The sequence below is a fragment of the Argiope bruennichi genome, chromosome 1 (genome assembly GCF_947563725.1).
Source record: "Argiope bruennichi chromosome 1, qqArgBrue1.1, whole genome shotgun sequence".
Lineage (NCBI taxonomy): Eukaryota > Metazoa > Arthropoda > Arachnida > Araneae > Araneidae > Argiope > Argiope bruennichi.
Window position 1 is genome coordinate 54,557,441 of NC_079151.1, and position 17,320 is coordinate 54,574,760.

Genomic DNA, 17,320 nt, shown 5'->3' on the forward strand with positions numbered 1-17,320 from the left:
AATTCTTTTGGCGTAAATTATTTTACGAGAATTTTACTAAGATATCATTGTAGTTTCTACTTGGATAAAAAAAAAAAATCAATTGATTATTTTCTGCTATGATATACTGCGTAACTTTTTATTATGGGAATCATGCGGTGTTTCATATAAATAAATCTTCCTTAAAATGAAAATAATTAGATTAATTGTCTGCAATAATAATAAAGGCCTTTTATTTCTTCATAAGCTGTATTCCTGACAGAAGTCACTTTTAAATGTTTATATTTTGAAGATGAAATGAAGTGAATTAAAATGATCCGATCTCTCTCATCGTATTTCTAAAATATTACAGTTTGATTGCAGTATAATAGTACGCATTTGCGTTTCGGTGAGTCATTAATATATGTAACAATTACTTGCCTTTTTTAAAGCAAAGATTTTAATTATCGTTTTGAGACTCAAATTCACACTGTTATTGCTAATATAGCTCCTGATATTGACTTTTATATTTTTAGAGTAAGTTTCGTTTCGATATTCTATAAGTTTTAAATCCAATAAACTATCAATTAACGTAACATTTTAAATTAGTATTTGATTCTTTTAGAAGGCTTCACTGATCATGTGGGGTTAAATTAAAAGTGCCACTTTCGGTTCGAATTCCTTTTCATGTTTATGGAAAAATGTTTTGATTTAGTAATCTAAATAAAATTGAAAAGAAGGATTAATTTTGATGCTATTTTACATGATTAGCTGCAAAATAATTGCTATACAATTTTTAAACTATATCTTGTAAAGCCAGTCTGTCATTTTTTGCACTTGTTGACATAAAATGAAATTGCGTAACCGATTGCTGAAAAATCAGTTTTGTTTTATGTTGCAGATTGATTTTTCATTGTCTTATTTCTTAATCCGAAAATAATTATTCCGTGTGGAAAGAAATTTCAGGCATAAATTCAAATTGTTAATAAAATAAATTCCTGTAATTTTTTCTTTCGAACTGTTGGTAATTGTAAACACACGTTGCACAGTTTCATTCGACTGGCATAAAATGCTCAACTTCATTTCATATTTTTAATAACGGACATAATTATTTATTATTAACATGATTTCTTTAATGACCAGTTACGAAAATCATTAAATTTGTAAACAAACCATTAACTTTAACTAAATTATCCCATTACTAATTCAGACTTTTAGGTTCTTTTTTTTATGCAAACTGTATTTTTAGATTTTTCTTAAGCTCAATACTAATGCTTTATTTTAAATAATTTAAACCACATTTTTATTTATTTTTTGACTCTCCACATATATTCTATTTGAAATGCAATTTCTATTAATGATTTCTTTACTATTCTCGCTAGTACAATATTCTTAATCTTATTCTGTCATACTTTTTTATTACATATTGTTCTTTTATTCTCAGCACTCTTATATATATTTGATAACATGTAAGATAAAATATTTATCTTAGTTGTTTTTCTGCCATAATATGAATGAAATAACAATCTGCCTTGACATTCAGAACTTAATATTGTCTATTCTGTTTACAAAAACTCTCAATTCAATGGACTTAAGAAGTAAACTTGGAGAAAGAATAAATTATCGAAAACAACTAACATTATTTTCCATTTAAATATAATCTGAAAGGTTGGACAAAAAAATGCTGTAAGTGACGAGAAAGCTTTAAGCTTAAAAACAGAAAAGTAGGGTAATACTGTATATTATTTATAAAAAATTTCTTTCTGTAGCTGCTGTTTATCTGTTTAAAAACTTCTTAATGTCTAAATGAAATGCTCCTAAAAAATTGCAAAATTTTATTTTGTTATCAAAATGATGAGTTGTCAGCTCAGTAATTAGCATTGTTGTGTCAAGCATTTCCCACAAATTTGCAGGCTGTTTTAAAGAAAAAATGTTATTTTGCCTATAAGCAGCATACATTTTTTTAAACTACATTGTCATATATGAAATTGTTGCATTTTTGGTGTAATATTATATAAATTTTGTAATATTGTTTTAGAAAAAAAACTACATGTATGCTGAAACAACTAATTTATCATTTCTTCCCACTCCCAAACACTACCACCTTTGCTCAGTTGATTCGATAATGCTTGCCTAATAATGAATATCAAATATGATGCAGTAATTGATTAACAATATTCATCAGTTTTACATGGAATAATTGGTAGTAAATGATCTTTCATAAAAAATATTTAATTAACATTTTAAGCATATAAATATTTTAGAAGCATTGTCTTTAACAAAAGAAAAATTTATATTCTATAAATCATGTGTTTCTATTAAGGTATCAAAGATTAAAGCTGAAATTTATAAACAGACAAGAGGGTTGGGAAACATTCAAGAACTTTGGGAGTAGGAATAAAGAGGGGCGGAAGGAAAGAGACTATTTGGCCATACTCAAAACCATATCTGTTTGCTTCTGTAGCTCTCATTCCTCTAAATTCTACGGGAAACAAGACTTGAATGAACTTTGAATCAAACAATCAATTCTGGATGTTCAATGACTGCAGGAAAGATAACTGCATTTATCTTACTTGTATGCTCATTTTTTTTTTTTTTTTTTAATATTTATATTGCTTTTTTACATTTTTATTAACCATCAAGCTTTCAAAGGGATAAAATAAGAAAACTCGATGAAAATGTAACTTTCAGAAAGGATTTCAGAATCTGGTGCTGCCCTAATGGACAAGTTTGTGATATATATATATATATATTATATATATAAAATATAGATATAATTTATATCTATATTTGTATATATATATTTATATATATAATATATAAATTGTTTTTTTTTTCCCCTCCTAATTTTCAGGTAGAATAATTCATATTCATATTAAATTTCTTTTTATTATCGACTATTCAACTCAGTCAACCATTTGTTTCACCTAAACTATTATTTAATTTGATTTCAGATAAATTGTTTAATATAATTTCATATCCATGATTTTGTCAAATTATTAGACATTAGATGTACTATTTTAACTGTCATACATAAGTTATGTTTATTTTGTACATGAGTCTTTGTGATGGAGATCAGTCTGATGACATCTTAGCACTGTTGAAATTGTAAATATCCAAGTAATCTTATGTCCTAAATTGTGTGATATTATAACTTTTTTATTTCACATATAAACTGCATAGATATTAAACAGAATCTTTCAAGTATGAAAGAAAATGAACTGATTAAACATTTGATAAAACAGTTAGAATTTCAGAATAACAATGAAATTTATTGTTAGAAATTAAATTTATTGAAATATTTTTAAAAAATAAGTGAAATTTACCCTCAATTTTTTATATTTCCACCTTCTAAGATGAGTCATTTCATAGCTGTAAGCCGAATGACCTGGTCTGTAGAATGCCAATACATAAACTTTCATCTTTATTACTAGTAGAAATTTATCTAATTTTAAGACAAATTAAAAAAAAAAAAAAAAGATGTTACTCTTTTAAAGTGAAACTTGCATATACAGTATTAAATTAGACTGTTATATGCAATATGAAAATGCATAGTTTATGTTGAAATATATCTAATATTTCTTACTGAATGCGATCTGCAACTGGAAAGAGTGCTCTTGGAAGAAAAATTTGTTTCGGAATATTACTTTGATTACTTTATTACTTTGATCACTTGATATCATGATTTCAAAGAATGTTTAATATTATGAAAATAATCAAATTAGCTATAAAAAGTAATTATCATTTGATACTTTTTGTTATTCAATAAAATATAATTTCTTATGAAATGCTATTGAATTTGTCAGCATTGTGTAAAATGAATTTTTTGTACTTTTTTATAATATCAGGGCCTTTTAAGATAAAATTGTTTTATATTTTCTTTATATTTATGCTTTATATTTTCTTTTTTGTCTTGTTAATAACAATTATATTAAAAATTTCTTTACATTTTACATTACTATTGTATTTTTTTGCAAGAATGTACTGTTAAAGCTTTGCAAAAATCTTTTTCTTAGCCCTTAATATTAATATATAAATAACTTTTATGTTAAAAACAGCTAAATGTCCTTAGCTCGTAATTTTTAAAGGGGGGGGGGGAAACAAATATAAAATATCCTAATTTATATACCATAAAAAAACTATTAGCAGCATTCCGAAAAGAAATTATGAGGTAAACAATAATGAGGAAATTTCGATGAAACTTAAGTAACAAATAATTTTATGAAAGGTGTTCTCTTTTATTAATTCGGTGGGTATTGAAGGCTGTTTATTACAATCTTCTTGAAACATGTATATGTTTGTTCTTCCATATTGGACAGTTTAGCTTTTGCATTTTAAAATATATTTTCTTATGGCACTTTAAAAGAAGTTTAAAAACTCAAACATAACTATTTATTTGAAAAATCATTTATCGCTATTTGAAAAAGTGTTATATACCATAAAAAATCTGTTATGAATTATATTAAATTCTTTTATTTTTCTCTCCATTTTATTTATTTGTTAGCGTTATTGCTTTGTAATCTGTTAGTGCATGCATATTATATTTTTTTTAATCCTGATAATATTTAAAATAAATAATATGCAAGCTAACAAAACTCAGTGGTGTGACAGCCCATGTGGGTCAAAGCCTACAGTGCCCATATCTGTTTTCTTGATTGAGGGCCCTGGGGTGCAAGGCATATGTCCTAGTTAGTAGGTCAGACTAACGCGGAACCCCGTGTGTTTTGTTCCTAAGCGTGCTTTGTCCTCAGTTTATCAACCCACTGAAGGGTGAAAGGCTGAATATGTAAGCTATATTAAAATAAATATTTATAGATATATTTTTAATAAGATAATAATGTACATTTATTATTTTATTTTAATATTGGATTTTAGTTATTACTTTGTAAAAAGATTCCAGAGTACACATCCTCCTGTTTATTGAAAAACAAGTTCAAACTATAGAAAATAACAGAAACCTAAAAGATACACCATAAAGAAAAATAATGTGAGAAACAATTGTGATCAAATTGTGTGAAAGATTTTTGAAATAGGCAAAAATCATATTGATATGTTTTAATTATGTAGACAAGACTTTTAAATTTATGGTTGTAATTTGTATCATGTTTTATTCATTTTCCTGAATTCTGTTTTTACCTATTCATTTTTCTGAATTCTATTTCTACCTATTCATTTTCCTGAATTTAATATGGTATTAATTTTGTATTTAATATGGATATTTAATAATTATTTTAATTGTATCATAAAGCTACTGTTACATGGAACTGTTATTAACATTGAAAAGTTGTTTATTTAGAACCTAATTTAAACTCATTTTCCAGAATCATTAGGTTTTGCGAAGATGGATGGATACACTGATTCTGAGTATGCCACTCTTGGCGCCGAATTTGGTGGAAGTTTTTCTGAGAAGAGTATTCGCATGGGTGAGAAGACTTAGTTTGTTTATATATATATATATATAATATAAGATTTCAAAATGCTAGTGATACATTCTGATGTGTAATTCAACATGTTCAGTTTTTTTATTTTTTTTTTTTTTATTTAAGAAATAAAAATATGCGGAGATTGTTCCCTCCTTCTGAATTTTTGAACAATCATTTAAAAAAATGTGTATCTAATTTTTTTAAAAATCAATATTGTATTTAATCTAATTATTAAAATTAAACTATTTAATTACATGATTTTGCATGGATATCTTCTAGTAAATCTTTGTCCTGTTGAAATGTAGTTTATTTTATATCCTGCTCTAATAAGAGGAATATTGGTCAGTTAAAATTTCTAAAATAATATTCATTGCAATGAGAGAATTATTTAAAAGAAAAACTGTTGTTTTAATCATGAATATTTATCTATTTTTTCTGAAAGAAATTTTAATTTCTAAGGCTCGTTAATAAACCTTTGGAGAGAATTTAAATTCAATCTTCTTTTAATAGTATATTTTAAGAGAGAAATATTTTAATTTTAGCTGTTCAGCTATAGCCCAAATCCACTCTCTTGAATGATAAACCTTAACTCTAGAATCCCTAATTTTCAAGAAAAATCACTCTAAAAAAATCAAATCTGCTTACAAAGAAACTTTATTTGAAACATAAAAGAATTTAGTACACAGATATACAGTATTTATAGGGGCAAATGTTCAGAATGACTATTTTGTTTTAATTGTTTGATTATATCTGTTTTTCAAATAAATAAATAAACTTCTAAGACTTTAATAATTAATTTTAAGGAAGAATTTAAATTCAATCTTATTTCTTCAAGTGGATATCAAGTCATGATTTTGTGCCCAAATTGTAATCGATTTAACTATGCAGTTTAAAATTGTGCAGGTAACATGAAGACAAGAAATTAATTTTGCTAAACAAACTAATTTTGTAATTTGGATAAAATATTAAAAAAAAATTAAAACATTATCATGTAAATAATTGAATAAATCTTGACCTAATTAAGTATTTGATTAGGAAAGAATAAGTGGTTCTTTTAGCTTAACTGTCTGCCTTAATTACATATCATTGGCAAAAACATAGTCAGTCATAGTCATAGATAAATTTTTTTTCCAATTAAACACTAATATGCAGTTAATACAAAAATATCAAATATATTATATAAAAACTTGTCTAATATTGAAGTTTTGCTCATAAAATAAATAAGTTTTACTCCTGATTTAATTCCTTTTCTATTCTTTTTCATTACAGCCTTTATCCGAAAGGTCTATTCAATACTCATGGTGCAGCTGGCTATAACATTTGCATTCATTTCCTTATTTGTTTATAAGTAAGACTGTTTTTTTTAATTATCTAAATTTTTGTAGTATAAGTGCAACTACAAATTTACTGTTAGATAAATGATTTTTTTTTCTTTCTATTTAATATTTTCTTGCTTTCGTGTTTGTTGCTTTTTAAAATATTAATTTTTATATTTTCACTTCAACATTTAAAAAGAACCAAAAAAAATTATTCCATTTTTTTTCCAACATGTTTGAAAGAAATCATATTTATCAATTTTGTCGTTATCAGTTCAATATGCATTTCAAATAGAATTTTTTTTATCTTTTAGAGATAATGAAATGACTTTATTTCAGTCTTTCTATCTCTGAAATATCTTTTTGCTCTTTTCGCAATCAGCTATATATATAAAAAAATTAATATATATAAACGATCAATTTAATGAATTAACACTGTATCCTGACATTTTACATATTTTTTATTTATTAAATGTTATAAAAAATTTTCTCTCTCTGAAGCTGATAAAAATGAGCCTTAAGCTTATTATTAGGGTGTTGTGTGAAAAAAGAAATAGAATGTTTTTATTGAAGTGGATAACATGTAAATAGTTGATGATAGTAGTAGAAGTGGATTGATATTCAAGCATACTAAGTTATATATAAAAGGGTGCAATTAATTTCTAAGTTTTAAACATTTAAGAACAGTGATAATTCATTAAAGCTATTTAATAAAATTTAACAAATTATTATTAAATAAAAAAATTTATGCTGTTAGTGAATACTTTTTATTTATTTTATTTTTTCAATTCTTTATTTTACAATGAAGCTGTAATCAAAAATTTTTGGGGCTAGAATACAAGTAAAAATTTTATCAATTTTTGCAATAAATTGTTGAAAAAATATTTTAAAATTTCATTATTTACCATTTGTTAAGAAGTGTCTCCATAATTATCAATTTAAATATGAATTTATTTTTTTAAGATAACAGACATTTTATTCAAGTACGTTTGAAGATATTCCCATCAGAGGCTTAATTGATAATTTGCTTTTCATTTCACCCAAATCTACACTTTTGTTTTTTGATATCTTGAGACAATTATGTGACCTGAGAAATACGCTTAAGAAAAACAAAATCATATCATGATGAGGGAGTTACAGTAGATTAACAGTACTTGAGAGCCTTTTTTTTTTTTTTTTTTTTTTTTTTTGCACATTTTTACTATGCAAGATGACATAGATCTATTTTTCATTAATAAGTGAGATATTAACACATTCTATTATATGCAAAGAACATTCTCCTTAAATTTGCAGTGTAAATTTCTTCAATTCATTCTTTCAGAATGAGCATTATGAGCTATATTTGAATATATAATATATGAGGAGATAGAATAAGAGCTTATTGATTTTAAATGATCCTTTTCTGAATAGAAAAGCAAACACCAGCATATTTGTTAACATTGCAGAGAGAGTGTCTTAAACATAATTAATTAGGACTATTACCTAAATCAAGTATCAATAAATATGAAAAAAACCTTTATCACTTATTAGGATTATGAAATGTTTATTCGTTATTGATTGGTTATATATTTTTGGCCATACAATCTCTCAAACTTATGGAGAGAGTGTATCTGAAATCCATTAAATTTCTGATGAATATGGCCTTTAATAATCATAAGAATAAGAGGTTAGAATTTTTTTATACACACCTCATTAGGAGGCAGCCGGATCAAAATTGTCTGCTCAATCCTTTAATTATCAGTTCTCTAATGCGCTGAAAACTTCCAAGACTTTGGTTTCAAAATTTTATCTATAACATTTACTTCTAATACAAATTTAGATGTGATTGCAGTAATTCTTTATTCTCAAGTAGTAGACACACTATTTATAAAAATTTCTATTTGATCCTTGTTTGCTAAGTTTCTTTCTTTCACAATATTAAATTTCTATTAGTTAGCCTTGGAAAATTCTTGTTCCAAAATACACAAATGTAAAGGATCAACTTGCCAGTGGCAAATGGAATTTAGGAGTTTCTGATTGCAATACCTTTTATTACTATATATATTTGTCTGCTTAACACTTTCATTCTTAGATTTTTGTATAGCTTCTTTATGATAAATTCCCACTATCTTTTTTCATTTATGTATGATAATTTCTTATCAATTTCTGTTTTTATATTTTCAGTCAACTACCTGGAAGATTAATTTTTGTTAATTTTAATTTCACTATTATATTTATTTTACAGCTATTTCTAATAGATGTTTACATGATCATATTTTATATTTTTCAGTGATTCTGTCCGAGAATATACAGAACAACATACAGAAATGGTGGTAGTCGCCATGTGAGTGTAATTACTCTTCTATATGAAATTAAAAAGATTATTCATTTATTGCTCATTGTTTTACTTTATAAAGAAAATATATATGTAAATAAAATAGTTGTACATTATAAAAAATTTTTTATGCTTGCGTAAAAAGATATAAGAAAGATATAACAATTAGGATTTATCATTAATTTTTAATTACATGAATAAAAAATCGTACAAATAATTGTTTTTTTTTTTATATAAGTATATATTTATGGAAGTTTGTTTCATTTTTGCATGTATATATTATGAAGTCTTAAATTGTTGAGAAAAAATTGATGAGTTATTGACAGTGCTTCTTTATGGCTTCTGTAATCTGAAATAATCTTTACCAATCTATAAAAGCTGAGTTGGTAAGTTGAGAAAATATTAAATTACTTATCAAATATACAGTCTTAGCCTTACCAACTATGAAGTCATCTTAATCTAGTTTCATTATCATAAGCATTATAAAAACCTTTTTAATTTAGTAAAATTTTTTGAAATATTGTCTTGAGATATTTTAAAATCAAATTATTTTTAAACTGTCTATCTTTAAAAAAAAAAAAAAAAAAAAAAAAAAAAAAAAAATAGTTTTTGAATTTTTGATATAAAACAAATTGATTACAGTACTTTTTTTCTTCTAATCTAGAGTATTCATAAGTTTTTGGAGAATATTTAGGATGATATTATTAAGATAATATTGTACTTCTTAATTAAATGGCCACTCTTTAGTTATTATTGCTATTCAGCTGTTGAATCAATTGAGAGAATTTGCTTCTTTTGAAGTCACAAAATTTCTGTTTTAATTGGTCTGCATTATTATTTTAGTTTATTGAATGTTTAAGACAATCAGTGAAGCTAAATAGTTAGTCATTAAATGTAATAATTTTTGTCTAAACAAATGGGTTGATGTTTGTAATAATTTCATTTTAGAAATGTTTGCTAATATATTTCAATTCTTTAAATTTGAAAACAAAAGTAATTTTGCATTGTGTCAAGAAAAAATAAACTGTTCTTAATTTTATTTACTCTAAAAAGTATTATTTTATTAATAACTATTATCTATATTTTTTTCAGATTTATGGTATTTGCACTTATGATAGCAATGGCCTGCTGTGATAATGTGCGAAGGACATTTCCCCTGAATTTCATTTGCTTATTCTTATTTGTATGTATTCTTATTTCTTTATTTTTTAAAATATAATAAGAATTTAAAAAATTGTGGATAGTTATGCAGTCAGTATTTATTTTTAGCTTCTTGAAGAGTTATCAGATTCATTATTTCCTTAATGTTTTAAAACGCAGGAGAAAATTTGTTTTTTTTGGGGGGAGGGGCAAGGATACATATGCTGTATATGATGTACCAGAAGGGTTTTCATCCTACCCTCTTCTTGTACTGTAGGCTGGCATAATAGCTGTGTCAATAGATCGTCATTCATTTCATTTCATTTTTTCCCTAATCTATAATCATTTTAAAATGGCACCCAAGTTTAATTTAGCATATGATTTCAACTTTAAAATATTCAATAATATAGTTTTGTATTCTTTGCCATTTTAAGAATTTTAAAATAAAAAGGTTTGTAAAATGTTTTGAATTCTGATTTTTCTTTATCAAATCATTTGAAAGTAATATGAAGAATTTTTTACAACATACTTGTTTTTTTGTAACTAAAACAATAAAATACCTCTGATCATAAGTTCTAGTGCATTGAAAATTTTAACATGATAGTTATATGTGATAACTTGCAATTATTTTTAAATTTATCTTTCCTTAAGAAATGCCCAAAAAAAGTTAATTTGTGGGTTATTAAAATGATTAATTTTTTTAAAAGGATGTTCATTTGATTACCTAGAAAATCTTTAAATTAAAATTAATAATAATTTTCTAATTCAAGTATTTAAACATGTTATTGCACTTGAATATTTGTTTTTAGTTTAAAAATATTGAGTTATTTTGATAAATAGAAAACAATTCTTTTTCTTTCCTAGACATTTGTAGAGTCATTCTTGCTGGGTGTTGTTTCTAGGTAAGACTAGTTAATTATTTATTTATCCATACTGATGAAAAAAAAAAGCTGATGAAGTTATTAATGCATATATAAAGTTAAGAGGCAAGAGACATTATTATGTTCATTTATTAAAATAATGTTGAATGATGAAGGAACTTTTCTGTTTGCTACATATGACTAATATTCCTTTAATGAATTCTGCCTTATTTGTAGGCATATTATTATTGTTTGAGTGCTAAAGTATGTACGCAGGAATTGCTCTTATTACGGAATGGCAGCAATGAAATGTGAACATATCGATGGACAATATTATATATTATTGATATTATAAATGCTGCTTGATGTGTCAAATACTTCAATCAATCAGAAGATGTAAAAGAAATGAAGAAATAAATTTTAATTGAAAGTTAAATAATCAAAAGTGAAAATAGGCTTAACCATCACTATGGATACTCACTATGACTTAGCTGCTACCAAAACTATTAATTACCCAAAAAGGTTTTTGCATTATCTTAAGACTCAAAAAATTATCTTTTAATGATATCGATTTCATTTCTATACAGTGTTTTTCTTTACTTTTAATAAATTCTTCAAGTTAAATTTACAATATTTCGATGCTTTTTTAATGTTATGAAAATCAAACTCTTCCATAAAAATATTCAATTGCATGCCTTTGCTGATGTTAAAATTATGGTAAAAAATAACTTTCTTTAAATTTGAAATGGGATTTTCACATCTTGCATTTCATAATGATTTTAATTAGCATCCACAATGATTTGTTACAGAATCATTTAGTTAGTCATATTTTTAAGTTGTCCCAAATATTTTTAATATGCATTCCTTACTAATCATTTAATAACCTAAAAATCATCAATAATCTGGATGATCAAGCTGGTTGCCAATAATATAATTGTTTTCAGATAAAATCATTTACTTATAACTTCATGTCCATGATTCTGCCAAATTATTTCACATTAAAGCCATTTTATTTTAATTATCTTATTTGGAATACTGTGTACATGAACATACATCTTGCTAATTGCACAGACAAACAAAATCTTTCTTCATTAAATTTCATTAATGGGGGGAATAAAATCACGTGATTAGATAGTTGATGAAATAATGAATGAATGGTTTGAACTTCAAAGCAACAATGTAATCTTGTGTTAGAAATTTGGCAATAAAATTTCTTAAAAAATTCTGATAATAAAAAATTGCATAGTTATTAAATTGGTATCATTAAAAAGACGATATTGAAATAGTGAAGATTCCTTTTTGTGTGATAATATTTTCAGAAATTATATCGGAAAAACAGAATTCAGTTTAACTTTTAATTAAAGTTTTGATGATTGAAAAAAGGGTTCTGAGGTGCACATTTCTACCTTCCAAGGTATATATGTGCCAAATTTGGTAGCTGTATATGAAATGGTGTGGCCTGTTAGAGCACACACACACACATACATTCATCTTTATTATCATTATAAATTTAATTAACTGCCTAGCAAGTTATTTCATTGAAATAATCTTTGTACATATGTTAAAATATGTATAAAATATGTAATATGTATAAAATAAAATTAATCATAAAATCTAACTAATCTGTTGAAAAGACTAATAAAACTTATGAGTGAAAATAAATTATCTTGATTGATAAAATTATCAATAAAAAATGTAAATTTTGAAAAATGATTTTGACTTGACTAATGAAAATTATTATCTTCATATTAACATTCAAATAGACTTTTTTTTGTGTTGTATATTTCATGGACGTTTGTTACCACTGCTTTGCAAATCTTTCCAAATTTTTTAAAAAAATTAATAATTTATTAGACATTAATCTAAAGTAGTGTTCAGCTTCTTGCATACATTCGAAAGATATATAATGAATTGTAAAATTTTCCAATGCATATATAGATTATGTATGTTAAAAAAATGGTTTAGAATATTAAGGATATTGTACGTATATGTATTAAAACACAGAAAAGTTTGTAAGTTACAAAATTATGAATAGAGCCTTATTTATTTACATGTTGGGAAATATTAACTGTTACTATTATGCATTTGATCTTACTTAGCAATAAAAAAAATTAAATAGTTTAATTATATACATCTGTACATTTATGTAGATGAAAATATATCCTTTCATTTTATTTTAGTACTTATAAAGCTGAATCTGTAATGTGGGCTGCTGGAATATGTGCTGTAAGTTTTTTTTATGAAAATTGTTAATATTATACATATAAGTTTGTCTTAGTTTTACATTGTTTTATTTATTGTATTATTCTGAAACTTTTTATTATTTCAGTTCATTTGTTTGGGCCTTACTGCTTTTGCTTTCCAAACTAAAGTAAGTTACTTATTCTTTTTCCTATAGCTTAATAATATTAATTTAAAGTTTTTTAAATCTCTCAAAAATGCCATTGAACTATATTAAATAAAATTACTGCTCTCTCTATCAATATCAAATTAGTTTCATAGAATAATTGCTGCTAACCTTTATGAAATTTTCCATATCATTTTTGTTATTATGCAGTATTATTGATTGTCATTTTATTTTATTTTTTATTGTCACTTTTTTTTCACAGTATGATTTTACTATGATGGGTGGTATGCTCTTTGTATCTCTACTGATCTTTGTCATTTTTGGATTTCTTGCCATTTTCTTGCATAATGATGTAAGTATTTTTTAATTAAACTAATAAGAGAACTTTTAATTCTGTGTCTAGATTCCAGTGAATATTCAATTGAAATTTGTTTATCATATACTTTTATATATAAAGTCCATGCTTATGAGTATTTTATGCAGCATGCTTAAAATTAAGCAAGACAGATTGAATATTTAAATGTCATTTCAATTCAAAGAGAAGGAGAATCTTGTTTTGTTTATATATAAATGGATATACAATTTTTTAATTATTATTTTCTAAAATATTTGAAAAATTTCTGGGATATTTGAAAATTGTTGTTTTGTTGTATAAATCAAAGATTAAATATAATATACATATATGATAACCAGAAATTTTGGGATTGATTTTTATTTAACAATTTTTTTTTGGGGGGGGGGGTATAATCTTAAAATGAAAAGTTAATCATTGTTCTTAATGCCTTTGAAGATAAAGAAGAATAAACAGATTATGAAATAACAATTATGTTAAAATGTTGCTGAAATGAAAAATCAAACAGCATTATTCGGAAATGGCTATTTATGCATTTAGATATAGTTTATTTTGTAAACATTACTGAAAATGTTATCTTTTAATTTTATAATAAGTAATCTGTTGCAAAATTCAGTTTTGCATAGCAAACTTCACACATTTAACTACTGTTGATGCACTTAAGTATGTCAATAGTAAACATGAAATTTATGATTGTTCCCAGTTTAAAATTTGAAATCTGCATCCATTTGAAATCATACTTTCAATAAAATAAAAGCTGAGCATGTTTATAAAGTGCATCATTTTGTATTATTTTTAAGGCAGTTTTATAAATTTAGTAATTGGTTCGAATTGAAATATTATAATGGAATATTATTTCTTTGGATAAAATTTAATATTTTCTAATCAAGTGTTACTAATGAAATCTAAGTTATAAAAAAAATAATAAGATTCTGCTATATTTAATTTCGTGCGAAATTCTTTGAATGTATAGCTATATACATGAGTTAAAATCATATTGTTTTTCTCTTGTATAGATTGTTAATTTGGTTTATGCCTGCATTGGAGCTCTGATATTCTCTCTGGTAATTTTTTTTATTGTAAAACTTTTTTAAAACTATAAATGTTATCATTGCAATAAATTATTTAATTATGTTTAATTACAGTAAATTTTCAAAAACATAATTTATATATCTAATTTTTTTTTTCTGTAATCAAATTTAGTTTTCAATAGTTTCATAAAATTGAATTAAATGCTTAGTGGGTTCTTATGCTTTTATATTAATGGGCAGAAAATCTCACTCTTCCTTTTTCCCTGTATTTGGGATTGCCTTATTGGTAGACATGATATATGAAACATTGCTGAAATTAAATTCTTGACTCTCAGTGATCTTCTAAATAGCAAACAAGATTTCAAAACTAAGTCAGTTTGCTCTTTTGTACATCAAAAATCAGTCTGTTCAAACTAAACTTCTGAGCAGACTGATCACTGAAGGGAAAATGATAACTTTTTTCTTAGCCATATAAAGCAGAATTTTTTTTACAATGGAATAAAAAATAACAATTAACAAAATGTTTGCTTGCAATGCTATCTTTATCTTTTAAAAATTCTATTTTACAGGATTTAAAAATTCCAAAAGTTTGGCAATTTCATTTTACAGGTGTGACTTATGATATATATCATTACTCAATGTGTAAAAAGCAAATTTTTTGCTTTGCAAGTTTAAATATTAAACCTGAAATTGACATGCATTTGTTAACAGATTTATTTATAAAAAATATACAAATATTAAAATATTTGCTGCCAAGCTAAACCTTTTACCTTTCAAAAATATTTTGTTTTAAAGGCTCATAACATAGAGTTCTTTGTCTCTCTTTTCCCCCTCAAATACAAAGTATAGAGCAAGTCAGTTGTCAAAAAATTCGAATTCCAGATTTTGAACAAATATTTATGTTTTAGACCTTCCAGAGTTTGAAAAATGCCTCCTTGACAAAAATAACTCAAAATACTTTGAGCTAAATGAATGAAGTAGTTTGGTATAGTCACTATGCCAAATTTGTAGATTTCTATCAAATTTCGAACAAAGTATGCCCAGCTGTTCAAATATAAGTTAACATAATAACTGCAAAATGAAGAGAGCTAGATGGCTATGAATCACTACATAGATTTAACATATGTAGTGTAAATACCATAAAATTTGAGCTAAATCTAACAAAGGATTAACTATCTGTTGGTCTGTAATTTCAGAAATGTGTGAATAAAACAGTAACTCAATGACTTAATATGGGAAATTTGGTATGTGATTTTGTGACTACAAATATAGTCCTGTATCAAATTTTTGTTTCATCCAGTTGGACAAAATGCCACAAATCGAATCCAAAACACTAATCAAATGTTTCCATGCAAGAAAGTCTTGGGGGGGGGCATTTCTGCTGGTTTTTAATGATATCTTAGCAGATTCCAAATTTCAGAAATCATCCTAATTAATAAATTTTGTATAGCATTTCATGCAAGAAAATGTATTTCTGATAATTTTAAAATTAATTCATATGCTTTATTTTATTACTTTTTTTTCTTTTCTCATTTTAAATTTAAGATTATGCAAATTTAACAGATTTTTTTTAATAGGTTTAAAAATTATGTTGATTGTAACCTTTCTAATTTTTTTCTCTGTATTTAGTACTTGGTTTACGATACTCAGCTTCTGATTGGTGGCCATCATAAATATTCCATTTCTCCTGAGGAATATATCTTTGCTGCCCTGAATCTGTACTTGGATATCATCAATCTTTTCATTTACATTCTTCAGATTATTGGATCCAGAAATTGATTTTTTTGAATTGAAAAATTAAATTCTGTATTGGCTTTAAAAAATTCTTTATTAATTACTGTGATGGGTTTCTTTTTCTTTCCAAGCAAGTTTGCTATAAAAACACACTTTTTATGAGATTATGCAATTTTTAAACCATTATTGGGATTTGGGGATTTTTTTTTTTTTTTTTAATACTATAATTTTTTAGTATGTGATTCCCATGCAGTATTTCTTCTGCTATTTTTTTTTTAATGGAAGTATAATTCTTTAAATTTGTACTTACAATTTATTTGATCTTGTAGCATAATTATATACTGCTCTTGAACCATTGAAATAATCTTTCTTTAAAATGGGTCAATTGTGTAATTTTTAGTTTAGCATATATTGTTGTTGAAATTTAACAAGTTGTTAAATTTTTCACCATGCGTTACTTTAATATGTCTCATGTTAAATTTGTGGCTAATTTTTAACTAATACCTTTCCTTAAACATTAAATGTTTTTAAATAATCATTTTCTTTGAATTTATATTAACTGTGGTGCATTTTTAATAGTTCCTTTTTTGTATAGGAAGTCGTAAATAGGTATTAGAATTTAAAATCCCTTTACTTATTAATTACAAGTTACAGTTATTGAACAGTTCTTGTTAAATCTTTCCAGGTGATGTTTTATGAATAGCAATATTATAATAAAAAGCATGCATAAGACATTTTTTAAGAATACACTGAATCTGCATTTTTTTTTTTTTTTTTTCAAATTAGAACCTTGAATAAATGATATTGAATAATATTGATCTTGTGATTTAGTTTTAAAACCACAG

The 17,320-nt window shown here is 24.8% G+C and overlaps 1 protein-coding gene across 2 annotated transcripts; it reads left to right on the top strand.

The window, feature by feature from the left end:
- The first annotated feature begins 134 nt into the window (after positions 1-134).
- On the top strand, positions 135-16,579 carry LOC129969357 (protein lifeguard 1-like). Of its 2 annotated transcripts, none has more exons than XM_056083903.1 (11): positions 135-495; positions 5,280-5,381; positions 6,651-6,729; positions 8,967-9,020; positions 10,104-10,194; positions 11,016-11,053; positions 13,192-13,237; positions 13,341-13,382; positions 13,621-13,710; positions 14,727-14,774; positions 16,371-16,579. In XM_056083903.1, the coding sequence occupies exons 2-11, from the start codon at positions 5,300-5,302 to the stop codon at positions 16,518-16,520; spliced, it is 720 nt and encodes a 239-aa protein (XP_055939878.1). In that variant the 5' UTR covers positions 135-495; positions 5,280-5,299; the 3' UTR covers positions 16,521-16,579. The 2 variants fall into 2 exon arrangements, with proteins under 2 accessions (XP_055939878.1, XP_055939886.1); XM_056083911.1 differs by having other exon boundaries at positions 135-367.
- Positions 16,580-17,320: the final 741 nt, after the last annotated feature.